This window comes from Cnephaeus nilssonii, assembly GCF_951640355.1.
Source record: "Cnephaeus nilssonii genome assembly, chromosome: 12".
In the NCBI taxonomy this organism is placed as follows: domain Eukaryota; kingdom Metazoa; phylum Chordata; class Mammalia; order Chiroptera; family Vespertilionidae; genus Cnephaeus; species Cnephaeus nilssonii.
The window spans coordinates 8,641,761-8,668,265 of record NC_137083.1 but is presented as its reverse complement, the minus strand read 5'-3'; the positions used below and the strand labels follow the sequence as shown (position 1 = coordinate 8,668,265).

General features: G+C 52.9%; 1 protein-coding gene across 2 annotated transcripts; it reads left to right on the top strand.

Moving 5' to 3' along the window:
* Positions 1 to 891: 891 nt before the first annotated feature.
* On the top strand, positions 892 to 24,588 carry MTURN (maturin, neural progenitor differentiation regulator homolog). Of its 2 annotated transcripts, none has more exons than XM_079785946.1 (3): positions 892 to 1,396; positions 11,964 to 12,086; positions 19,241 to 24,588. In XM_079785946.1, exons 1-3 carry the CDS (start codon positions 1,235 to 1,237, stop codon positions 19,349 to 19,351), a joined length of 396 nt encoding a protein of 131 aa, XP_079642072.1. In that variant the 5' UTR covers positions 892 to 1,234; the 3' UTR covers positions 19,352 to 24,588. The 2 variants fall into 2 exon arrangements, with proteins under 2 accessions (XP_079642072.1, XP_079642073.1); XM_079785947.1 differs by lacking the exon at positions 892 to 1,396 and adding an exon at positions 8,677 to 8,884.
* The last annotated feature ends 1,917 nt before the right edge of the window (positions 24,589 to 26,505 follow it).

Here is a 26,505-nt window from a genome sequence, read left to right as displayed (position 1 = left end):
CTAGCACGGGGCCCGGTTCAGAAGACAGACTTTAAAAATAAAAGCTGATGGAATGTTTGTAGAATGAATGCTATTTAAGTGTCATTGCTGGTAGTCATTCAATTCCTGCGGGCGAGGGCTCTCTCCAGCGCATTTTCTGCAATCCAGCCATGCCTGTCGAGTCCGGGCAGCCAGCGAGCATTCAACAGGTGCGGTTGTTGGGCACGTACTCCTGTTTTAAAATGTACCTCTGCTCTCCAAACTAGCAGCGCCTCGTGTTAGGTTATGCACTACGAAGTGAAGCTGAATAATAGTCCAGACAGTCTCAGGAGGCTTATTTCTAAGAAATACTCAGCTTTATGCAAGTGTGTGTGTGTGTGTGTGTGTGTGTGTGTGTGTGTGTGTGTGTGTTTTGGGGGGGAGGGGGGTCCTTTTCCTCTCCAAATGGACGCTCAGATCAGTGTCTAGTAGGTGTATTTGCGGAAACATTTCTTTACCGCCATCGGAGGGCCGCGCGTTGATTCTGAGAAAGACAAGCGCCGTGTTCCCTGAGGTTTTCTCAGCTCCTCCACGGCTGGCCTCAGACAAGGGACAAGGTATCTGCGATCCTGTGGATGTCCCTGCATTTAAACCGCATTCGTGAAAGCGCTTTCCCGGCCTTTTCACTCCAGAGAAGCGGCCACCGGGACCGCCCGCTTTCTCCGCTTCCCTGTAAGCCGGGAAGCCGCGGGTGCGGGGCCCGCGCTGAGACATCACCCCACTCGCCAGCCCGGACGCAGGCCTCCGGCTCCCGGGATTGGCTGGGGCCCGTGACGTCACGGCCCGGGGTGGCCCCGGCCTCGCCCAGGCCCCGGGACGCTCCGGGGTCCTTTATTTAAAAGGGGGGTTGGTATTGGGAAGCCCGCGGAGCTCCTGGCCCGCCCCGCCCCACCCCGCCGCAGCGCGCGCCCGTCCGGTCCGTGCCAGCCTCCTCGGCGGCCCGAAGGGGGCGGGCGGGGGGCGGGCCGGGGAGGAGCCGGGCGCGGCCAGCGGGCCGGGCCGCCGCCCACCCGCTACACACAGCATGTAAACACCGCCGCCGGGAGGAGCCCGGACCCAGGACTCCGCGCCGCCCGGCCCGCCGCCTGCCCCGGAGCCCGCGGAGCCGCGCGCTGCCCGCCCGGAGGAGGACCCCGAGGAGAGGAGGGCGGGCGGGCGGGCGGGAGGCGGAGGGAGCGGGAGGCGGCGGCGAGGAGGCGCGGGCGCGGCGGGCAGGATGGATTTCCAGCAGCTGGCGGACGTCGCGGAGAAATGGTGCTCCAACACGCCCTTCGAGCTCATCGCCACGGAGGAGACGGAGCGCAGGATGGACTTCTACGCCGACCCCGGCGTCTCCTTCTACGTGCTGTGCCCGGACAACGGCTGCGGGGACAATTTTGTGAGTGCCGGTAGGAGGGACCGCATCCGCGCGAGGGAGGCTGCGGGGCGCGGGGTGGGAGGGCGTAACCCCGCGCCGCCGCGCACCCCGCTGCTCCGGTGTCAGGCTCCGGGCGGGGCCGGTGGGCGGCGGGCAGGGGCGCCCTGAGGATCCGGAGGGCCGGGCGGCGGTGGGCTGTTTCAGGGACGCGACCCCAAGGCCCGTGCGCGGTGCTTGGCTTGGAGCATCTCCCGGGTGTCCCGCGTCGCACCGGCCCGGCCCGGGGCGCACCACCCCTCCCGCAGGATCCAGAGTCCGGAGCTTCCTGCACCCACTCGCCCCGTCCGGGTGGGGAATGCCGTTCCCTCCCGGTGCGCGGACACGAGGCTTCCAGGTGCCCCCGCCTGGGGAACCCCACCCGCTCCCCGGGTTGGTCCCTGCGCTGCGTGTTTGGACACAAAGCCTCTGTCCACACTAGCGGTGCCCCGTCCCCTGGACCTTCTTTGCGGAATTACACCCCGGATCTTAAAAACGCACGCGCGCGTGCGCATGCACACACACACACACACACACACACACACACACACGGGCACGCCTATCCCCTGTGCTTCCACGGCTCCTCTATGAGCTTCGGAGCGGGTTCTGTCCGGCTGGGGCGCCCGCCGCGCACCCCTCCCCCAAGCCTGTGGTTTGCCCAGATGAGAGGGAATTCCCCAGCCCCGCTCCTGCCCCGCTCCTGCCCCTGCTCCTGCTCCTGCCCCGGGCTCGGGCTCGGAGGGAGGGGACCTGGAACTGCTGTGCCCAAATCTTTGACTTTGCACCCCGCGCCCACTTGGGATCTTGGTGCTGGCAGTTTAGGAAGGGGGTGAGGAGGACAGGGGGTTTGGGGGTGGGAAGACTGGGCGCTCCAGGAAGTGTTTGTAAGGACGGGGGTGGGGTGAGGTGTCAGGGTCCCCAAATGTAAGATGGAGGTGGCTGTGGGCTCGGGTTACCGTGTGGTCACAGGCCTGAGCCTGGAGCTGGCGCCGCTGCCGCTGCAGCAGATGGAGGCAGGGCGGCGCCTAGACAGCGCCCGGCCCTGCCCTCAGGTGGGCGAGACAAAGCCGTGCCCAGGTCCACGCCGGCGCGCGCCCACCGCCGAGGGGAAGTTCTCAAAGGAGTTACCGAGAGACAGCGAGATCCCCTTTCTCATCCCAGAGAGGTGGCCCTGGCAATAAAGCAGGCTCCGCCCACCCCTCCACCCCACCCTGCAGCTGGGAAGAACCCATCTGGGCCCCAGCCCTGGACACTGGAAGAGGGATGCCCTGGGGTGACAGCCAGACTGGAGTTCTGGCCCTGTGACTCGGGTCAGTTGCCGTCACCCAGCTCAGTTGACACATCCAGAAAATGGGTATAAAGCCAGGGCCCAGGCGACTGGATAGATAAAGCACCTAACGGCCCCCACTCACAGCCAGGGCCCCACAGATTTGGATCAGAGGTTGGATCTGGGGTTCCCTGAGTTTAAGCTTGTCTCTCTCTTTTTTAAAAAAAATATTTTTATTGATTACAGAGAGGAAGGGAGAGGGAGAGAGAGATAGAAACGTCAATGAAAGAGAATCATTGATTGGCTGCCTCCTGCAACGCCCCCCCCCCCTTCATGGGGATTGAGCCCGCAACCAGGGACCCCTCAGTTCGAAGGCTGACGCTTTATCCACTGAGCCAAACCAGCTAGGGCTTGTCTTGCTTTTTTAAAGAGCTTCAATGTTCTCACTTCTCACATGAAGTAAGTCAGGGTGCCTCCATCACAGGAACTTGTGAAGCAAGGAAGCTATAAACATTTGGAAGCACACTCACTGTGGACTGTGGTAGAATGAGTGTTACTTGTTACTGAGGGGAGTGCAAGTCAGTAAGAGGGGATTGCTCCATTGTCAGAGTGAGAGGAAGCCCCAGGGATCCAGTGGCAAGGGCACGGGGGTCCAGCTGACTGCCATGTTAGGAGTCCCTCCCAGCCTGGGCTTCCCTAGCCCCCCAGTGGCCTTCCCCCCTCCTTACTGTGACCTAGGGCAAGAGACTCGGGAGGTTCTGGATTTTATGGGGAGCGTTCCACACGGCCTCCCTCTGGGACAGAAGGAGGCGCATCCAAATAAATTACTCCGAGGAGATGAAGCGGGTGGAGGAAGAGCGAGGCCATTCTCTTGTCTTGAATATGTACCTCGAGCCATTCAGAAACATTATGCACATCAGCCTTTTCAAGACCGCCCATATGGTAAATGTTTTCCCACCTGGGCAAGGAAAGGCTTGACTGTATTCGTTCACTGACGATGAAATGAAATAGATGAGGAAGAAAGAAGAGGGAAAGGGACTTCCTTTCTCAGTTTCGAGAGGCCCTCGGGGACCAGATGCCAACCCCTGGCGGTTTCTTCGCGCAGACCTCTCTCCGGTCTGCCCAGGCCAGGTCCGTGGAGCCGCTGTGTGCCTCTAGTTAAAGGACCTCGGGCACCACGTACATGTCCTACTGCACTGGGTTCCCTTTCCCAGGAAAGTCTGCTCAGCATTAAAAGGAACTTGAGATGGTTGGAATTCCTAAAACCTGAAGGATTTCTTAAAAAGAATATTGACATAGCATTTCTCAGCGTACAGAGTGTCTTCACATCCTTCATTCAACGACCATGTATGGAGGGCTTACTTTGCACCAGGCCAGGGCTGCCTGGAATACGAAGAGGGTCTCGGCCCTCATTCCCCGTCCAAGACAGTGTTGGTTAGTGTTTAGGAGCGTGCAGGCTCTGGGGTCAGGCTCCTTGGGTTTGCACCCCAGCCCCCCACCTCTAACTTCATGCCATAGGGAAAGTTATTTAATCTCTACGCCATGATTCCCACGGATGTAAAACAGGGACAACAATATTCGTAGCTTACTCGCCGGCTGTTTGGAAAAGTGCCTAAAATGGGGTGACTCCGAAGGGTCTCCAGATCTATTTAAAATATAATCCAGGTCATGCCCCCAGCCCTCCCCCCCTCACCTAGCCCAGTGGTCGGCAAACTCGTTAGTCAACAGAGCCAAATAGCAACAGTACAACGATTGAAATTTCTTTTGAGAGCCAAATTTTTTAAACATAAACTATATAGGTAGGTACATTGTTATTAACTTAATTAGAGTACTCCTAAGCTGGCCTTTGCTAAAAACGTGGTATTTTGTGGAAGAGCCACACTCAAGGGGCCAAAGAGCCGCATGTGGCTCGCGAGCCGCGGTTTGCCGACCACTGACCTAGCCTGACTTGAAGCCCACGCGTGATCTGTCTCTTGCCTCCTTTCCGGTCTCATGTGGGGCCATTCATCCGCCTTGCTTGCTGTGTTCCTGCCACACGGGCCTTCCCGGTCTGCAGACACGCCGTGCTCAGAAGGCCTTTGTATCACTGTGCCCTCTGCTAGAACTTTCTTCCCCCCACGACTTGACATGGCCAGCTCCTTTCCGCCATCAGGCCTGGGAGAAACCTGACGGCACAATCCCTCACCTTCTTTAGTCTTCCCATAGCACTGGTTCGTACTTCACAGTCTCTTTCAAGTAAATAGTTTCTTTTCTGCCTCCCCCTCTGGACTCATCAGCCTCCTGAGAGCTGTGACCTTGTCTGTCTTGGTCTTCCCTGCACCCCAGCACTTGGAACACTGTCAGACACGCGAAGGTGCTCCGTCTGTGTTTATAAGAATGAATGAACGTCCGTCTAGTGCAGACGTTAAATTTCAAGAATGACAGCATCAAAAAGCAATAACAGCTACCACTGATGTGCAGTTTACTGTGTATCGGACCGTGCTCTAATCCTTCGCGTAGATGAACCCATTGACTCTTAGTAATCTGTAAGGTGCTCTGTAATTATCTCCACTTCACAGATGAGGAAACTCAAGCGCAGGGGGGTTAACTAACTCCCCACAGCTGTCAAGAGGTAGAGCAACTTGAACCATAGCCCTACTCTGAAAACAGCAGCCCAGGAGTGACAGCTGGGGACCCAGTTCAGGCTGGGTTCAAGGGCGGCTTCTTGAGCCTCTTAAAAATTCTATGAGGTAGGTCGTCTTATCCCCACGTCACAGGCGAGGAAACAGGCTCAGTGAGTGCAAGGGGCTCGTGGGGACTGTGCCACCAAGAAGTGACAGAGCCAGGACTTGAGCCCAAGCCCAGAGGCCTGCCCTTCCCACCCGGCGGAGTGTCCCACAGGCAGGATCAAGGCCAGGCGCTCCCGAGGCCTGTGAACAAGGACTTCCTTTTATTTCCCCTCCGCGTTGGCAGCTCCCGGGTCCCTTGTGCACTCTGTCCCCTTCTCGCTTCACAGGCCACCCAGTTCACGCTGTCCCTTTCCAAACTGCTGCCCTGGTTCCGGCCCCTCCCTGTGGATGGCCCATGATGTCAGGTCCTGGGATAAAATGAAGCTGGAGGTTCAAGGACAGGGCTGAGTCTGCCTGGCTAAAATGGGAGAGGGCCGGGGGATCCCAGAAGGTGGCACGTGCCCCCCTCTGCCTACTCAGAAAGTCCTGAGGGCGCTGCCAGGTTTGAGGAGCAGGGTGTTGGCAGCCAGTAATGTACCAGCCTGACAGAGGGGCCCTTGAGTAGGTGGGCACGGCAGCCCCTCCGCTGTCTCCTGCCCTGCCCCTCCCTGGGCCTGGGCGCTAATGACAGGGCCAAAAAACAGCTCCTTCCTTGTCCTACTTTTTCTGCCAACCCATCACAGCATGTTTGGATCTAAAATGCTGTGTAGTTGAGTCCCTCCCTCCTCGATACAAAAACAAAGGCCGCAGTTGTCATAGTATTAACAGAGTTTATTTATAGAAAACTAACGTCACTTTACGTGTGTATGGCTATGTCTGTATCGTTTTCTCCATTTCCATTGTAGGCGTGTCTCTCCTTAACTATGTGACCAAGTAACAACCTTTTGATTCTGGAGAAAATAGAACTTGTTGGAATGAGAAGGCACTGTGTTTACCTGGGGGGAGGGGTAGTGGAGAGAGAGCCCTTGTCTAACTTAACCTCTACCCTCGGTTTCCTCCTCTGTCAGGTGAGGATAATCGCATCTGCATTGCATCGTTATGGTGAGGATGAAGGGGAATAGTGGTAGACTGCAGAGCTTTCCACAGTGGCCGAGCATCTGTCTAGAGAGACTGTTGCAGGAACAAAGAGAAGTCCTTCCTTCTTAGATGCACATCCCGGGGAGGGTAAGGTTATGCTAATGTGAGTTCAGATCCATGTGAATAGGCACTGATTGGACGCCCGCTAATGAGAGTCAGTCTGCTGGGTCTCTCCTATGACCTTTTTAACCTTCCTGTGAGTCTTCTTGTTTTCTGTGTCTTGCCAAGGAAGGAGTTGAGGTTGAAGGCATGCACACCTGGTGATGTCCTGGCTCTGCCCCTTGCTCCCTGTGTGATCACAGACAAGTTGCGCAACCTCTCTGAGCCTCGGTAACCTCCCTGGCTGACGTCAGGAGCAGGTCATGGGTACGGCCAGCCATGCTCTTCCCGCCCTGTGCAGAAGTCTGCGTGTCCGAGGGTAGAGGTTAAATTAGCCAAGGAAGTGCTTTCTCCCCACTGTCCCACCATGGAAACACAATGCCATCTCTTTCAACAAGTTCTGTTTTCTCCAGAGTCGAAAGGTGGTTACTTGGTCACATAGGTAAGGAGAGACATGCCTGAGATGGCTCCTGGCTTGTCTCTTATGCCATCTCTTCTGGGGACCGCAGTCCACTTGGGATGGAGCTGCCAAAACTCAAAGTGGATCCCTTGGTACTGCTGACGCCAGAAAGTTCTCAAGTCAGGACCACAGTGAGAGTGAGGCCGGTGGCAAGGCCCTGGGTGCTGGAGAAGGTCACTGTAGGGTTGAAAGACCTTGATCTTCTCTTACCATTTTTGGAGACGCTGGATATTGCCGCCTACGCTGCAGAAAGCAGAAAGAAGCTCTTTTTCCTGGTTCCAGAGGACACGCTCTATTGTCTGAAGCCGGGCAGCTTGGATGATAGACTCCGGCCCAACCTGATAACAGAAGGGAGGGCCTAGAGGGCCTGTTCCAAAGCCCAGGGCCCCCCCACCCCCACCCCGGGGACTTGCAGCTCCTAACGGCCGGAATCTGTCGGGAGGCAGAGGCTGCTCTGGAGCTTCAGCTGACCTGCGGTTTGGACTTGGTTGTAGTCAGTAATGCTCCCCTCCTCCCCGCCACCACCCACCACCTTGGAAGTTAATTACCTTTCTGCTCTGCTTCTGGCTCTCAAGGTGTGGCCCCAGATCCTGCCGCCTGAGCATCACCTGGGGGCCAGTTGGGCATGCAAACGCTCAGCCCTGCTTCCATCAGACAGTCCCGCTGGGACCCCATGATTTCATTGTGTTTTAATAACCCTCCAAGTGACATGCACCCTAAAGCTGGAGACCCCTGCATCCCTCCCCTTCACGGAGCCCTGGCCTGGCATTCCTCCTGTTGTGGCACAACCCCATCGGAAAGCCAAGACATCTGTGCCTGCTTTTACACTTGCCCGGGGACCACTGCACGTTGTTCAAAGCCACGCGTTCTCGGACCCCTGTTTTCACGGCCAAAGTGGGTGTTTGGCTGCACGTGCTTCACACACTCCCCGAGCTGCAGTCACGGGGGCCGCCCAAGCCCTTGGCTCAGGACTCCGGCCTTCAGTGACCCATTTGTCTCTGGACACGACTAGACCCACATCCTGATTCCAGGAGCATCAGCCCATCTGCCTGACGTCCTTCCTGCCCTGCCCTGCCCTGCCCTGCCCTGCCCTGGTGTTGGAAAGGGTCCCTCTCTTTTTCCTAAGAGGTAGCCATCCTGCCCCCAGCCCCTTGCCCGTTCGTTCTGAAGGCCCGGTTTGGTCCGGGGGCACCGCCTCCGGGCACTGATCTCCTGCCTTCCCATGGGGCTCTGGAGGCAAATCTGTGTCCCGTTCCAGCACGTGGCCAGGCCCGCCCACCTTGCACGGCTGGTCCTGATCTCACTGGGTCCTATCTTCTTTTCCTTCCGTTGTTTCCCCTTTGTCCTTGTTTTCCCAACTGCAGGCGGTTTTTTAGGTCATCACATTTTGTACTCTGTGGGTCTTTGCTGATGGCCTTGGTTAGTTTGGGAAGGACACAATTTCAAAAAATTAAAACGGATACGTTTGTTGTGAGATACAGTGGATTTGAAACCATTAGTGGTGTCTTTTGAGGGGCCATGTACACCTGAGTCTGTCTTTTTCCAAACCCTGTGCTCTCTCGCCTTATCCTAGGGGCAGGGATTCAGTAAAACCTGTTTTGTTTGTTTTTTTTTTAAACTAACACGACAGGGAATCCAGGGTGAGTTAGCCAAATGAGAGAAGTTGGGGCAGACTGGATGGAAAGCCCTTTAGTGGGTGTTAATTCTTCCTTCTCCAAAATATGTCCACAAATCAACAACTCGGGAAGTGGAGCAGTGACAGTTGTGACCTGAACCGTCTCCTGTGGAGATGCCCGAACGCCACCTCGCCAGAGCAGCAGGCCAGTTCCACGCAGAGGCGGGTGCGCTGCGCTGCGGGTCCTGTGAGTGACGCCCTTGCCTTAGTTTACTTTGTAATTGAAGAAACAGGCACACACGGGTCCACCTACTTCTGAACGAGCTACAGCCCCAGTTGCCTTGGACAGTGTCCTCGGGGAGGTCCCAGTGGGTGTCATGATTTGCTCAGCATGTGACCTTAGCCAGGCGGCAGGTGGAACCCTCCCACCCCCATTCCCCTGCACACTCCAGAGGCGAGGGGTACTCCGGCCTGCCAGCCAGGCACTGTGGCAGGCACCTACTAGACTTGTTGCCTTTTCTCTAGTCCTCAGGTCTAGGGAGGTCAGGCTAAAAGTCTCCTTCCTGGGTGATGCTAGGTGGTAATCCCATCGTTAACGTGGGTACGAATTTGAAAGACACTTGTTAAAATTTGAGCGTGAGCATGGGTGCTGAGCTGACCCGCGTTAAAGTGGACTTTCTTGTTCTTGCTGAATCCCCGCCGATTAAGAATCAGGTTGGATGATGGGCACGAGAGCGCTTAGTCCTGCCCCACTTCCGTACACGGGGAGAGGCTGTTCCAGAAATGGCTTTTCGGCGGCTCCACAACTTGAAGGGTCTCTAAGGGGGAATCGCGTTTGAACTGTTCTCTCAGTTAGAGGAGGTAGAAGTTACAGCGTTATGAGGTCGAGTCAAAAGCTACCCTGGGAGTCTGCTGGGCCCGGGCAGCGTGTGTGGGAAACGGGCCTTTGCTTCTGTGAAACACACGTAATTGGCTGTGAAGACGGCACCCCGCACCTCGTTAGTCTCCCTCAGGTCTGAGCAGTATTTGGAGTCTGGAGATCCAGTCCTTGGAAACGCCGCCATGAGGAGGAAGACAGTGAAGTGCGTGTACTGAGTGATGGGCATGGACTGTCTGGGGTGATGCCCTAGTCATTTGTATTCATGGGAGGGAGTAGGTATGTGCTTGACAGGGACCCTTTCTCCAAATAAATCTCACCTCCTGCTGCTTAGCTGCTGCTGCTTATTCCCATCTGCCAATGTCTCCCTCTTCCCGTACCTCTGCACTTCTTAAAATGTATTTTTATTGATTCCAGAGAGAAAGGGAGAGGGAGAGAGAGATAGAAGAAATATCAGTGGTGAGAGAATCATTGATGGGCTGCCTCCTGCATAGCCCCCTACTGGGGATCGAGCCCACAACCCCCTGACCGGGAATCAAACGGTGACCTCCTGGTTCCTTGGTCAACACTCAACCACTGAGCCATGCCGGCTGGGCCTTCTATGCTTTTTAAAAACCAGCGTCGAGCTGTCATTAGTTGGCCCCTCTAAACAGTGATTTTTGATAACTGATACATACCCTGACGTTATCCTGGTAGCCCATGGCCTGTCGCTTCCTCATCTAGATCTCTCCCGCCTGTTTCTTGTGCTTATTCCAAATCCTGGAACATTTATGAGAGACTTGTCTTAAAGATGTGCTAAAATGGATATCCTCACATGGATTAAAAAAGAAGAGGAAGAAGAGGAGGAGGAGGAGGGGGAGGAGGGGAACTCGTCTAGGCTTAAGAAAAATGTAAAACCTAGAGCCAGTCTCCTCTGGGTGTAGGTTCACATTGTGAAGTGAGGCTTGGGCGTGAGCCTTCTTAAAGCATTTTAAGGGAAGGTGAACTTTCAGAAGTCTTCTCTCCCCCACCCCCACCCCCCACCCCCCAGTGACTGAGTGATGACTTTTCTGTGTGTTCTCCTAAATTCATTTCATTTTGAAATAAATTTACCATCACCCCCGCTCACAGGCTAATCTGGGTAAAGAATGTCTTGTTCCAAGTTAGTGGTTACAAACTATGTTTAATTAATCCTTCAGCTACAGCCGTAGGCAAAGTCAAGGATCAGGCAGGCTCTTGGTTTCTGCTCCCTCCTGGTTGAAAGCTGCCCTCGGCCTGCACTAGAACGGGGGGGGGGGGGGGGGGGGGGGCAGTGGACATTGTGGGTGGGGGCTGTCGGCCCCACTGCCCTGTTTACAACCTATGAGCAGATCTGTTGCGAATTGAGCAGGTGAGATTATGGACCAGGAGCACAGGGTCGGCATTTTCTTTTTCGTTAAATATATTTTTACTAGAGGCCCAGTGCACAAATTCGTGCACAGGTGGGGTCCAGCCAGCCCGCCCCAACCTGGCTGGGGGGGGGGGAGGGGACGTGGGAGGTTGGCCGGCCAGCCCCGCTACCAGTGGGGGGGGAGGGCAGGCGATTGGGGCCGCAGTGTGTGTCAAAGCAACCGGTCGTTCCGGCATTCCAGTCACTTGGCATATATATATATATATATCATACATAATAAAAAGGTAATATGCAAATTGCATCACTCTGCTACGCCCACGATTGGGCCGGCTGGAGGCGCGGGGTGCGGGACTCAGGGTGGCCGATTGGCTGGCGGTAGGAGCGGGGGGCGGGGACTCGCGGGGACGCTGCGGAAGGACCCATGGGGCCGGCGGAAGACGCTGGTGGCGGAACTCGGGGTGGCCGATTGCGTGGCTGCCAGCACCAGTTTTCCGCCAGCAGCAGTTTTCCTCTGGCCACCCGCTGATCGGAGCGCCTCCCCAGGGGTAGCCGATCGCGCTGGCGGGAGGCGCTCTGATCGGCGGGTGGCCAGAGGAAAACTGCTGCTGGCAGAAAACTGGTGCCGGCAGCCAGGTGAAAGTCTATTGCACGAAACTTCGTGCAACGGGCTTCTAGTATATATATATATATAGAAGTATATATAGAAGTATATATATATACTTCAGAGAGGAAGGGAGAAGGAGAGAGAGATAGAAACACCAATGAAGAGACAGAATCATTGATCAGCTGCCTCCTGCATGCCCCACACTAGGGATCGAGCCCACAACCCAAGCCTGCGCCCTGACGGGGAATTGAACCATGACCTCCTGGTTCATAGGTCGATGCTCAAGCACCGAGCCACACTGGCCGGGCAGTAGGGTCTGCCTTTTCTGATCCCTTTCAGAGCAGACAAGTCAGTGACCATATGCATCTTACTCTGCTTCCAGTCCCTGTGCTGGAAAAGCTCTCCCCGGCTTACCGGGTTCACACTGCGTGTAACGACTGTGTCTGTTCTCTCCTCTCCCCCGCCCCTGGGCGCAGCACGTGTGGAGTGAGAGCGAGGACTGCCTGCCGTTCCTGCAGCTGGCCCAGGACTACATCTCCTCCTGCGGCAAGAAGACGCTCCAGGAAGTCTTGGAAAAAGTCTTCAAGTCGTTCAGACCCGTAGGTGCCCGCCCGGCTTCTGAAGCCCTTGTTTCCTACCCGGATTGCCCTTTGAAACACATGGATCGTGGGGAAATCGGGCAGAATCTGGGATGACTAATTGTTTGTCTCTTGTCTGCTTGGTGGCTTAAAGATAGCAGCTATGGAGGGTGGCTGCGGGCGGGAGGGAGGGGGAACGGGATGTGGCACAGCTGTTCGGTGCAGGGACGGTGGTTATTTCTAGCATCACTGGAGTTGAGAACCGCTGTTAGGGCGGGAAGCAAACAGCCTTCGTGAGGCAACTGAATATCCCTGTCCTCACCCAGGAGTCTTCCAGCCAACATGCTGGGAAGTGCCCTGCAGGTGCCCTCACCTTATAATGGTGAGGCCTCTATTCAGGGGCGGCCAGAAGGCTACACAAAAAAGGTACCTCCACCCCTGTGGGCATGGAGAAGGATGAAATTGGGTGTGGGTCCTATTCTTTCTTTTTTTAATTTACTTATTTTAAATATATTTTGATTGAATTCAGAGAGGAAGGGAGATGGAGAGCGAAGTAGCAATGTCAATGATGAGAGAATCATTGATTGGCTGCTTCCTGCACACCCCACACTGGGGATTGAGCCCGCAACCCGGGCATGTGTCCTTGATTGGAATTGACCCGGGGACCTTTCAGTCCGCAGGCCAACGCTCTATCCATGGAGCCAAACCAGCCAGGGCAAGGGTCCTGTTCTTTTCTCTTTATAAACTCACTATAGAGAGCTTGTCCACCCAGCCACCACCACCCGTTAGGATTTAGGAGTCTGTATGTTTGTGTCTAGCTAGCAGTGTCTTCACTCTTGCTGAAAAGCATGTACAGTGAATACTCACCCTATTGTGAAAACGGCCTGTTTCCCTTTGTCATTACTGGAAGACAGAGCCAGTGTCCCCACACTTCTCCCAAGTTCAGTTCCTTGCCCACTGGACTCCACGTGGCCAGGATAGTTGCTCTGGAATTTCCATTCATTTCTTTTTCAAATCTTTTAAAACAGTGGTACTTTTCTGCTGAAATTTTCAAGCTTGTCTGTCATTTCTCTGAATATAGTAGGCATGGTTGCACGAGAGACTGTGTTTGGTAGTCCAGTATTTTAAGGTTTCTAAGTCTGTTTGTTGCCATTTGTTTTGACTGTTCTCACTCCTGCTATTGTGTTTCTTTGTGTGTTGGATTTACATATTTGAAAATTTATATATAGGAATAAATCGAGGCCCATGATGAGGGTACCTTCCTAAGGGGGGTTGCGGGGGGCGGTTGTTTGCTTCTGCCAGGGCTTAGGCCTGTCGGCCTGAGAACGCCTTTGAGCAATGCCAGGCCTGTGGTTCTCGGAGCTCTGCAGGTGATGCCAAGGCAGGCTGCAGGCTGCCTCCTCCTAGTTGATCCTTGTCCTGAGAGCTGTCTTAGGCCCCACCCCCACCCCCACCCCCATTCAGGCTGCTAAGCAACTACCACAGACTGGGTGGCTTAGGAACAACAGAAGTGTACTTCTCTCAGTCTGGAGGCTGGGAAGGCCACCATCAGGTGACCAGGAGACTTGGTGTCTGCTGAGAGCCCGCTTCCTGGTCACAGCATCTCCTCACTGTCACTCACCTGGTGGAAGGAGGGAGCTATCTCTGGGGCCTGCTCTATAAGGTCTTGGTCCCATTTATGAGGAATCTACCTTCCTGACCCAATCGCCTCCCAAAGGCCCCACCTCCTCATACCACCACCTCAGGGGGGTAGAATTTCAACATGAATTTCAGACACAGACATTCAGACCGGAGTCAAGGTATAGGCCCGTGGTCGCAAACTGCGGCTCTTTGGCCCCTTGAGTGTGGCTCTTCCACAAAATACCACGGCCTGGGCGAGTCTATTTTGAAGAAGTGGTGTTAGAAGAAGTTTAAGTTTAAAAAATTTGGCTCTCAAAAGAAATTTCAATCGTACTGTTGATATTTGGCTCTGTTGACTAATGAGTTTGCCAACCACTGGAATAGGCCTATGGGGTCCCAGCTTACAGTGGGGGTGGTTCATCACAGTTTGCTCTTTTGGGAGACCCTGGCTTTGACTGGTCCCCCAGCTCTGAGCATAGGCCAGCCACGCAGTCAGGTTTCTCGGTCAGCAAATGCCCTCAGGACAGAAGCAGGTGCACGTCTCTAGGTCCTAATTCCTCAGTGTATCCAAGAAGGCATTTTTCATCGTGAATCCAGCCGTTGGTTCCCTGTGGGAGAGCTGGTCCCAACCATTTAACCCACTATTACTACAAGAATTGGAAGTTTCGTGGCTTTTGTCCACACTTGTTGATTTGCATCATTCATCTAACCCAGTGGTCGGCAAACTCATTAGTCAACAGAGCGGCAAACCGCGGTTTGCCGACCACTGATCTAACCAATTCAATTTTATTTTTAAAAATTTCTTGGCCCATTTGGTTCAAATAGATTTTTTAAATTTTCTATTTATTTATTAGAGCAGGGGGAGAGAGAGAAACATCAATGTGAGAGTGAAATATCCATGAGCTATCTCCTGCTTGACCCCCATCAGGGGTCAGGCCCACAACCCAGGCATGTGCCATGACCAGGAATCGAACTAGCAACCTTTCGGTGCACAGGACGATGCCCAACTAACTGAGCCATCGCAGCCAGAGCTTGCTGTTTGACTTGCCTAAGGGAGGTTGCCTTTAGGAGTAAGACCCAGGGAGGGTCTTGCACTGGTGTAGTTGGAAGTTTTGCTGGAGTAGCACATGCCCCAGGGCTCCGGGGCGGTCAGGCAGGTGAGCTTCAGCACATCGTCCCCCTGAGAACGTGGTGCTTTTTGTTTGCAGGCGAGGAAGCCCCGTGAGGAACATTTTCCCCTTAGAACAGCCTCCTCCCTGGCTGCCAGTCCTTGTTTCCCTTGGCCCGCCCTTCGCCAGCCCCCGCCTGTGCAGTCTCTCTAGAAAGATAAGATCCATCTGTTGACAGCCTTCTGCTGCCGTTGGGGCATCAGTCAAGCAGAGTCAATTAAGTTGCTGCAGCCGTGCGCTCCTGCGTGCACGGCCCAGAGCGGGGTCATCACCTGGCCTTCCCCAGCCGTCCTGCCCGGCGGCTGAGCGGGCCACGGCAGCTCTCTGCCCGTCTCCACATACCAACTCTGTCGGCTGTGCTTCTCCCCCTTTCTCTCGTTTCCCCTTCCCCCCACTGACCCCCCCCCCCCCCAATAAATCCGTTGTTGGATGGGAAAAGGAAAAAGAAAAGTGATCCTTTTTTGTCATTTTATTTTTTCCTCTAGTTCTTCTTCACATTTTCAACCATAGGTATCGGTCACCTGCATTTGCCCACGCCCTGCTTTAGAGAGTGAGGGCACGGCACAGCGCCCCGCTCCTGCCCCCGAAGAGCTGGCTGTGGTAGGAGAGACAGACACAGAAACTGCCGAGAAACTCCACGTTACAAGACAGAGCGTTTATTTTGGTCCAGACGCTCTGCTGGGTGCTTCCTGTGCAGAACACGCCAAGAGTCCCAGTCCCTGCTCTGCGTACTCCGCGTTGCTGGGTCCTTAGGGAGGGAGCTGTTTCCTGGGAGGACATTAGTGATGTGAACTTCAGGGTGGTGTTTGTGGTCTCTCCCCAGTGATGTGGAATCAGGATACTTCACTGATGAGCAACCCGGGCTCTGGGGCAGCGATTCAAATCCCAGCTCTGCCACTTGATGGCTGTGTGACCTTAGCCAAGTTACTTAACCTCTCTGTTTCTCAGTTTCTTCATTTGTAAGATTAGGAAACGATGACAATAGTTATCTTAGGGTTGCTGGGATGCTTAAAGGATGCATTTCTCATGGGGTACATAGTACAGCATTTACAACACTAAAATACTGCTGAGGAGTGAGCAGGACTTTGTGAAATGTTATATAGGACTCGTAGGTTCTTGGTGGGGAGAAAAACCAATTTGCTAAGTGCTTTTAGCACATGCTTAACAGAAGCACCTGGCTACCGTAAAGGATGGAAAGAGGTATTGATGGGGTATTATAGTCAAAAGTTTATCACCATTGGTTTGGGCAAAATGATAACCACCATTCAATAGCTAATGCGTTCGGCTCACTGTGTTAGATGCATTTGTCCACCTAGTGCTGTAAGGAGGACGAGTGGACACTCCGTCCCCCAGGGGCCGCCTGACCACAGAGCCTCGGGGTGGCAGGGTGACAGGTGATATTTATGTTCTTCTTTTCTGTATTTTCTAAATGGTCTGTGATGTCACAGAAAACATTTATAATCAGAAATGGTGTTGTGTGTTTTTTAAAAGCTGTTTTGTTTACACCAAGCATGTGGAGCTCAAAGGCTAACACGGGCCAAATAAACGAGGCATGCGGCCCGTGGGCCGCGAGTTTGACATGCTTGGTCTACACTGTGCTAGAAGGGCTAAGAGTGCCAGGGGTGAGTGGGCTCACTGAGGAACACAGCGCCGGGCGGGGCCTTCATGAGGAGGTGGGACCTGGAGAAAGGGCAGAATCCGCACATGCTCAGTGGGGGAGGAGGGCTGGCGCCCCGGCTGGGAATCGAACCGAACTGTGGGCCATTTTAAGTTGATTATGGCTTTTGTTTTTTGCTCACATTATAAACAAACCCTTGTGCGTGTGTTTCAGAAAGTACAATGGCCCCTAAAACTGAGAGAGTAGCTATTACTCTTGCCCGTTAGTCATCTTGCCACCTGCCTCTTTTTCCTCACATCAAGAAGACAGACTGCCGGGTCTTGGGTCTGTTGGTACCACCAGAATTACGATCAGTAAATAAATGGTGGCAAATGCCCCAAATGCTTTAGCATCTCCATACTGAATGTGGCTTCAACTCAATTACACCACTTTCCAAAAGACCCCTATTCAGTCCTTCAGTTCATCCATGCTCTCTTGGGTCTATGGAACTTTTCTCTACCATCTCGGACAGTCCTGTTTGGATATATGGGCCCCAGAAGTTCTGTGTGATCATAGGTTGTTCAGAGGAAGCTTGGTGAACAGCAAGACCCTGGAAATGCCAACACTTGTCCAGAGAGAACATGCAGGTTTTTCCCGGTCAATTGAAAAGGAATTAATGATCATAACTACCAGCAGTCATTTAAATGTACCAGACAGGATTTTTTGGCCGGTCTCGTTTTCCTCCCAAGGATGTGTGGGTGCTGTGAGAGCAGGGGCTCCAGGATTCTCTCCAGTCTGTTTGCACTCCTGTCTCTGATAGATCTTCACTGTTCACAGTTCGGATCCAGAAGTTAAATTTAGACTTACCCGCCATACATGGGAATGGAGGCAGGGGTGGGAATGCTAGACGGTCACGTGTCTGTGTGATATCGTTTGGAATCCCAGGCACATTCTCGTTCATATGCTTCTTAACTCTTTCTGTCTGATTTATTTCGATTTTCAAATAAAACCTGAACGCCGGAGTATGAGTCACCTGCGTTCATGGTACCAGCCATCTCTTCTCTCTCTTTAGAGGCAAAGTTGATCTTTTATTCCATCCGCTAAGATATGGAGGGAGGCCTGGTAGGGGCAAGGAGCGTCTCCCTTCTCCCAGCCGCTCACGAGGTGGTTACAAACTGTTGGGATGAGCTGGATGTGCCCCTCCTGCCCCACCGCTCCCCGGGCAGTGGCACTTTGAGACGGCTCTGTGCTCGGCGCTCTAAGGAGAAAGCACGCATCTGCAGGGGGCCGTGGCCGCCCTGGCAGGCCATAGGCGCCCTGTGACCAGGAGTGCCGGCAGACGATCTTGCCCGGGGTGTGTTCCTAGGGCTCCGTGAGACCAGCCAGAGTTGTGGTTTGAGAACCTCGGTCCAGGCGTTACCAGGATTGGGACTCTGCTTATCCTTGTCTCACTTGGGGAGTTGGGGAGGAGCAGGAAGAAGGAAGGGAGATGGGTGGGGGTGGCGTGGCCGGGCACTAGGGAGGCAGTGCACAGCAAACAGAGTGGCCCGTCTTATCTTAGTGGCTTCATGCAGTTAGAGCTTAGGTCATAGGGCCGTTTGGTGAAGTTGCCTCAAACTGACTGACCAGGGATGAGGTCACTGTGTGAGGAAGTCCTTTGGCCTCGTGTATGCTGCAATCTCAGGGAAGAGCCAGGGCTGGGTGCCCATGGTCACGGACAAGGCTCAAGAGTGCCCAAGGTCACGGCTTCCTGCCAACCCCAGAGCTTCTTGTTCCTATTGGTCCAGCCCAGCTCATGGCACTCAGTTTCCAACCGAAGACCAGCCAGTGCTTTCAGAACATGTTTACTGTGGATGATTGTGACTTTCCCTGATGGTGATTAGAGAGCATTTGGAAAATATGAGAAGATTACAAAGGGAAAAATTTACCCATAATCACATTGTCTAAAAATAATGCTCTTAAAATGTGGATGTATTTCATTGAACTCTTCTTTTCTATGCATTTGTGTGTAAACTTAAAGAAACATGTATCATAATGTAAACACTCATTCTTTTTACACTTGTGAGCATATTTTTATATCATTAGATTATTAAAAACTAGAGGCCCGATGCACGAAATTCGTGCAAGAGTAGACCTTCCTTCCCCTGGCTGGCTTCCCTCCAGCTGCTGGCAGGCACCCAGGACCCAGGCTTCCCTCCGGTCCCGGCTTTGTCTGGAATGACGTCCGGAAGGACGTCTGGTCTAATTAGCATATTACCCTTTTATTTAGATACTATTTTAAGTGGCTATATAAGATTTTATCTTCTGGGCACCCAATAACTTATTTAACCACTTTGTTGAACCTTTTCAGAGTTTCCACATTTCTGTATGTGTGTTATAAATAATAGCAGCTGTGCTTTTAGGGGAGAAGAAAAGGGGAACCGATTTTTGACATCTTGATGGGACAGTCACACTGTTCATTGTACTACTGCTAACATCCCAGATTTGTGTGGGTGTGCGTGGATAGCATATCTTTGTGCGTAGGTGGGAGGAGGGGTCATGTTTTCATGCTTGAAAGTAGAGAATCTTCAGGGTCCCCAATAAAAACGAGCCCTTTGGGCCCCCATCCATTGAAGGATTGCTATTTCCCTCTAATAAGTTTATAAACGTAATTGTTGGGGAGACTCTCGTGGGAAATCGTAGCTGCTGTGCCGAGTCCTGTAAGGGCTGCTCGGTTTGGGGCAGATGCTTTGGTGGCCTTCCTGCCTGGGGCCTTTGGCCTCACAGCTGCTTCTCTTCTCTCCCTGCAGTTACTGGGGCTTCCGGATGTCGATGACGACGCGTTTGAAGAGTACAGCGCAGACGTGGAGGAGGAGGAGCCAGAGGCGGACCACCCCCAAATGGGGGTCAGTCAGCAGTAAACTTGGAAGGGCTCCCACCTGCCAAGGAGTGAGCCCCGTGGTACCCGAGGCGGGCTCGCCTGCTGCTCCTGGGCTAGCTCTCAGCAACAGAACGTCTGACTCCCAGCTTCCGAATTAAAGCGACATACCTTCTTAACAGCCACAAAATATCTGGGATGAGCTACGCTCAGAAGTGACCTGCATTTGACTCCCGTGTCAGTGGGTTTCTATGGAGTTGTCTCGGTAGCCTTGGCCATTTCTAGTTTAGAGTCCATTCTGTGGCTGACGGGTCTCTCTTGAGTTTCTGTTGGAGAATTGACATTCACTGACTCGGAGTGTAGGGAACTCTGAATGTATTAAGGATGTGTTTTGAGTCCTCACAGGTGACTTTATGGAGGGAAAGCATGGCAGAGAAGAAATGCAGTCTGCACTTTGTATGTACCTGGTTACGTGTCGTAAGTGAACGTTTTTGCTTATAAAGCATGAGTTTTAATGCCTAGTCATTACACTGCACAAGTGCAAGTACAAGGGCAGGCAAGGATGGCCACTCAGCTCTGGGTGAAGAGGGGAGGGAGGGATGACCCTCCCAGTGTGCAGCCAGTCCTGAGTTACCTGGGGACGTGGCCACTGGTTCCTGGTTGTATAAACATACTGGCCTGGTCAATTACTTTAAAACATGCTAATTCCAAGACTTAACAGTGGAACATATAAATGGGTGACATCAGTTACCACCTTCTTTAGACTGTTTGTAAACCGTCCCACATACGAAACATTTGCCTTCTCTCTTTATAACGAGATGGCAACTTGTTAAATCATGAAACTATCTAAAATCCAAGGGCCACGTCAACTTTGAAGCCATAGATCAATTTCATGGGAAAATAAACCAGGATAACATTTTTTAAAAAAATACGATGGAATCCTTTTTTCTTAATCTGTCTTTTATTCTTTTTTAAGAAAAATGTCAAGAAAAAGATCCCACTGTATGTACTTAAAAATTGTAATCAAATGCTTCAAAATTCAATTGCAGTGAAAAAATTTTTAAAAAAATGTTTTTATTGATTTGAGAGAGAGGGGAAGAGAGATGGAGAAAAGCATCGATGTGAGAGAGAAACATCAATGGGCTGCCTCCTGCACACCCCCTACTGGGGATCTAGTGCACAGCCCCTGGCATGTGCCCTGACTGGGAAGCGAACCAGCAACTTTTTGGTGCATGGGATGATGCTCAGCCAGCTGAGCCACACTGGCCAGGCCTGCAGTGAATGTGTAAAGTGATACGGACCTTTCGATGGCAGCTTAGCTTGGTGCAGAGGGGAAGTTTTAATGATCACAATACTCAGCTAAAAAGACTGAAAAAAGACTGTCATCCTTTAGCCAACAAATACTTTTGGGAGAAATCCTTCGTCATGCTAACATGGACTTAGTTCCAATACTCCTTTTCTTGGGCCCTTCTGCACCTCTGGTCCTCACCACGTGGGTGCCGATGCCCTTTTACAGCATTTCGCTGAACGTGGCATCTGGGTGGGGATGTTTCTAACATGCGTGCCGGTTAGGTTGTGAACGTTTTGATTTAAACAAATAAAAAAAAGCAGCAGCCGCAGAGGCTTCGGAGCTTCTGGGAGTCTCGTCTGTCTTCCAGGCACGTCGGTGTAAACCTGATGGTCTCAGCATTTTCTGTTTAATTGCTGCTGGGAGGAGCCCGGCTGCTCGTGGTCAAACCGTGCCCCGCAGTTTTAAGTCACGGGGTAAAATGATATAGTGCTTTCTGCCCGGGCGTCAGGAACCACATTTTTTCTTGTCTTGGGAAAACATAGTCAAGGTTAATTTCAAGGCAAGTGAATTTCCTTCCGGGGGAGCCTATTAACAAAACCAACCCTGCTGATTCCTCCAATGCGGTGAACGCGCTCCGGGCTCTGCTCGCTCGCTGGGATCTGATTGGCTGAGACCTGAGCCCAGGTGTGTGGGGAGCCGCCCCTTCTGTAGCTCTGGCTCAGGGTGGCTCGCCTTCCGCAGCTGAAATGAAGGCGCTTGACTAGGGTGCTCCCCTCCAAGGTAAACTGGAATGTGTGTGTCCTAGAGGCTCAAAACCTAAATGTGCATATGTTTGAAAATGGAGTGGACATTGATGTGAAATGTTACTTTATCTAAAAAGGGGTTAGGTTTTGACTAAATGCATTTTGGTATTCTCATGTGAATGTCCCGTTTATAAACACTGAAGCTGAGGTAGAGTCAGCCGTTCGTTGGACTGGGGAGAAACCTGGTATTTGTTTTGCCCCCGGGGTTGGGGATAACATCGCTGTATGTTCCTTACTTTCCTGGCAAAACCTCAAAAGGCGTTAGCAAATCGGTTGTTTCCCCTGAACTTCCTTTTCTCTGGGCACCTCCCCGCCAGGGCTCACGGTCCGGGTCGCGTGTGACGTCAGGGTTGGCACGGCGCAGTTTCACCTGGTCGGTCGGTCAGCAGGTCGAGCAGCCTGCGGTTTCTGTGTTTATGGAGATGGTCCGATGCCTGGACTTTCACGGACCCATACACACGTTCCCAGGAGGCGCCGTGGCACAGTGGGGGGAGCACTGGCCGGGAGTTAGGAGAGGCAGCTGGGTTCTAGTGCCGACTCTGCCGGTAACCGCGTGACCTTGGGCGAGTCTCTTACCTAGCCTGAAACGAGGGATTTTTGCCCTTCCTGCTTGAACCACTATTCTTCCACAGCTGCCTTAAGACGTGTGTGGGTCTGAAGAGCAACCATCAAGGGAAATGAGCAGGAAATAGATTTAGAATCTCGCTCTCCTTAGGATCCCGGCCCCCGGGCTACCTTAGAACGGCTCTCTGTTGGTCTGTGAGCGTCCACACCCCCTGGGACCTGACCCTGCGCGGCTGATGGAACTGCTCCGTAGTGGGAGCCAGGCCCCAGGAGGTACAGAAACCAGACTTGTCTCAGTTGCACGTGCTCTGCCTGTGGGAGGCATCGTTTTAGTTGTGCCCTGGCAGATGGTGGCTTCGGAAGGGGAGTAACTTTAACTTAACTGAGAGGAGAAATTGCATGAGGGATAGCTGGTAGGGGTGACTTTTACTTTTTTGCCATCTCATCCGGTGGGGGGAGAGAGTGTGAGTGTGCGCGTATTTGTGTGAGTGAGTGTGCAGGTGTGTGAACGGGGAACGGTTGCTTGTGGATCGCTGCAGGCCTGCGATAACCTTACCACACCTTGGTCCTGGACTTGAGTGAGTCACAGGGACATGTTTCTGACAGCTACTGGTTACTTTTCTCTGATAACCGCCCCGAGCAGACTTCGGGGAATCGGAGAGTGAATGATGGAGCCAGGGAGGGAGGTGAGACCCACACAGGGGCTGCCACACTCGGATTCAGCCGCACTGAGGCGTCCCCCCAGACCCCCAGGCTCGGAGCAGCACGTAGTCCTTGTGCTTCAATGGCTGGAACACCGGGCTCTTCCTTAGGGCCGCTCCTAGCGTCCTGGTGCCAGCCTGAGGTTCCCGCGTGCGTAAGGGGAAACCTCTGTCCTCTCTACTTCCTGCCGCTTTTCACGTGTGAGCAGAAGCCCTTCTCGGGCACAGTCACGTCTCCAAAGATCGTTTCTGTCTCCTCAGAGCACACGTGTGTGGACCCGGGGAGCTGCGGTGCCACAGCGCCGGACTCTGCCTTGCACGTGGTGACAGACACGTTGGGAAACTGTGGCATCAACAGTTTCCCGTGACTTGGGAGTTCCCGTGACTTGGGAGGCACGTAGGAGCAGGCAGGACTTAAGTCTGGGGTGGGAGAAGATGAGGAAGGCAGAATTCGGGTCTGAGTCTTTAAAAAGGAAAGTAAGAAGCCAGGAGGCAGTTACCATGTGAGGTGCAGGAAAACTCCTCATGCTCTCCCACTAGGAGCCCGATTTGCTCAGAGGGACTGCCTGCCCACGTGTTCAGAGGCAAGGCCTGGGTTTGAAAATGCCTCCCAGCCAGGGAGACGGCAAGTGTCCTGTGAATCTGGCGGAGACCTGGTCCCGGGTAAGCCAGCTGTCGGCCAGAGAAGCCCGTCTGTCCAAAGTGCTAACAGGCCTCAGAGAGGCGCCAGGCTGAACGGGAACCCAACTTGGTCTTGCTCTCAGCTGCCCAGGAGACCTAGGGTCCGAACGCCCCTCCCGCGGGCCGAGGGCAAGGCCCACCCACTGCACCCAGCTCCAGGGTGTGGAAAGAGCACAATTAAAGCTCAGGTGGGTTGCGTATCCCTCTTCCCTAGAGTGAGTGTTAACTCAAGATGCCATTGCCAGCTGCTTAGTCTTCGGGTCACCAGAGAAGCCTACAGCTTTTTTGAATGAAAAACGAATCCTCTTCCATAAAGACTCAATCCGCTACCTTGGCTTTGTGATCCCAGATATCACAGGAAAGGCTGAAGTCTTTCAGATGGATGCAGAATAATTCTGAAACTTGCCAGGATGCCGGCAGCCTCTGGTGTCCATGGCAACGTGGTGCCCATGGTAAAATAGCTCCAGCTCACGTTCATTGGGCAAATTGTCAAATAATACGTTGTCTTTGATATATATATATATTTTAATTTGGATTACAAAAATTGAGGAGCTGTGAACAGTTTGCGTTAGAAAGCCCATTGAAAGCATTGTGAGGCTGAGGAGGCATACGCAGTTACACGCGGGCACCAGGCCACAGAAGAATAAACATTTCATTTACCGAGAACTGTGTGTTCAAGAGGCTGGGTGCCGCGGAGAAAGCTGACAGTCTGTTCTTTGTAAAACTGCTTTTCCCGGGTTTTTCTTTTGTCTCGTTTCTGTTTCTGAAGATCTGTTTCTTACTGGAAGCACCTTCTGGCGGCCGTGCCCGTGAAGGCAGGGCGCGGGACTCTGGGCGCGGGGCAGCTCCTTAGGGGAGAACGTCAACTGTCAATTCTAGAACAAACCTGAGACTATCTGTGACCAGTCTGCATTTGTGTACAAAAGCAGTTTAGCCATTGAAGGAGAAGCATAAGCAAGGAACCGTTTGGGGTTTTTTTCTTAGGCAAAAAAACAAAACAAAACAAAAAACACACAAACATTTCATGCAGGGTGTATATGCTTTCTTTGCCTTTCTGTTTGCTTTCAAAGAAATCTCTTGTAAATGACAAAACTGTGAAATGGGTTGCCAACCGTTGTTGCCCTTCGTTAGACGCTTCCAGCAGTGTGAATCCGAAACGGGGACCCTGCCCACATCTGCCTTTCTCCCCGGAGAGGGGACCTCATCCGACATGTAATTACCATACGCTTGCTATTAAAGAACCTTCCAAACACCCCGACGGTCGCCTCTTCCTTACTCCCTGCACCCTGGCTGGTCCTGAGGGACATCTGGGATAAACTCGGGGAACAAGACTAAGGACCGCTGGCCAGCTTTGTGGTTGCTGTTGGGGCTGGTGGTGGGGAGGGGTGGGTGGCGATGAGGGAGAGAGGGAGGAGATGGTTATAGGAACCACTGACAGGATTCAAGTGTTAATAATGGATGTGTTTTGAGAAGTGAATATCTGTTCTGATGCTGTTGCTGGTATTCAGTAATTTGCCACTCTTCCTTCAAACTAGGCCTTTAGGTTTATACGTGGGGACCCTATTTTTTTCTCTCCTACTTAGGAATCCTATGTGGCATCAATTAGAAATCTGTGGTTGTCCTATGATGACACTGACACCTTTCCCCCACTACTTTTTTTCCCAGTGACTGTTATTTGGTAAACAATAATAGCATTTAAAGAATAAGTCTGTCCGTTGGTGGGAAGTCCCATTATTTGATGAAGACTAACTTTCTTCAAATGAATAGGTCTCTATAGATTGTGAAATTAGGTTTTCGATCGCCTTAAGAGGCCAGCATATTGTGTGTGTGTGTGTGTGTGTGTGTGTGTGTGTGTGTGTGTGTGTTTCAGATATCTTGTGGTTCTTTGTTTTCAACGTGCCTGTTGTCGGCGATGGCTGCTTGAGTGGCGGCCCCGTGCAAGTGGCCCAAACCTCGCTCAGTCCCATTCTGACCTCAGCGGGGTGTGGTATGGTCTTCCCCAGACAAAGCCTTTCTCATGGGGAAAGTCCCTTATTACTGGTACTTGATCACTCACAGGTGTGCTTTTTAAAACTCAGATTGGCTTCTTCTTCTTCTTTTTTTTTAATCCTCACCCGGGGATATTTTTCCATTGATTTTTTAGAGAGAGTGGAAGAGAGAGGGAAAGACAGAAATATCGATGTGAGAGAAACACATCGATTGGTTGCCTCCTGCATGTGTCTGGACCAAGGCCCGGGCTGGGGAGGAGCCTGCAACCGGAGTACATACCCTTGACTGGAATCGAACCCGGGATCCTTTGGTCCGCAGGCCAGCGCTCTATCCACTGAGCCAGATTGGCTTCTTTATTGAAAGGCAGGGACTGGGTATTAGAACAACCCCCATTTCCCCTTTTCAGGGATCTCTGAAGGCGGTGGGCTGGGGGAAAAGGTTGTGTGACCATAAGCATGTCACCCCATCTTTGTTCCCTCATCTGTGAAAGTCAGACTGTGCCTCCTTCCACGTCCCCTCCAGGCACTTGGCCGATGGGGGAGGGAGGGTGGGAAGCGAAGTGAATAAGGGAAAATACCGACTCATGCAAGCGGGCTGGGTGACCTGATGTTGGCAAAACGGAATTTCTCTGATTCTGAGCCCGTCTTCCCTGGGATCCCTTTCAGAAATAAGGACCCTGCCAAAGCAGTGGGTGGGCATTAGCCCCGGCGCTGACATCGCTGAATTCCTTCTCCTGCCCTCCTACATTTCCCTTCTCTTTGCGGTCAATAATATGGAATAAAAAGCTACAACCAAATAGGAAGAATTGGGCGTTTTGTTTAGGGATACAACAAGCAGTCACGTTGCCTTTAGGGAATGAGTCTCGTCTCCAGAGTAAAGTCAGGCCGGGTGGGACACCTCATTGTCCCCAGAGTTCGGTGTGGACATGAGAGGGTTAAAGTGAAGCAAAGTAAGCCAAACGAAGCCCGCTACCCAGAGTTTGGACGCAGCCCTGCAGAACTGGGCGCGCGATCATCCCTCCCTCCCTCTGGCAGGCTTGGCCGCCTGGCACCTGGGAAACTCGGGACATTCGCCCCGCAATAGCTGGCACTACAACCTCAACCCGCAGTCCCATAGCAGGCAAATGGCTGGGAAGCACTTGACCTCTGGCCCTCCGCGTTTCCTTCTC

What these genes read in the sequence shown, in the direction of transcription:
- MTURN (XM_079785946.1), top strand. Translation starts at nt 1,235, where the DNA reads ATGGATTTCCAGCAGCTGGCGGACGTCGCGGAGAAATGGTGCTCCAAC. An exon ending in ACGGCTGCGGGGACAATTTT is followed by an intron (nt 1,397 to 11,963) that starts GTGAGTGCCGGT and finishes CCCTGGGCGCAG; the next exon opens with CACGTGTGGAGTGAGAGCGA. An exon ending in TCTTCAAGTCGTTCAGACCC is followed by an intron (nt 12,087 to 19,240) that starts GTAGGTGCCCGC and finishes CTCTCCCTGCAG; the next exon opens with TTACTGGGGCTTCCGGATGT.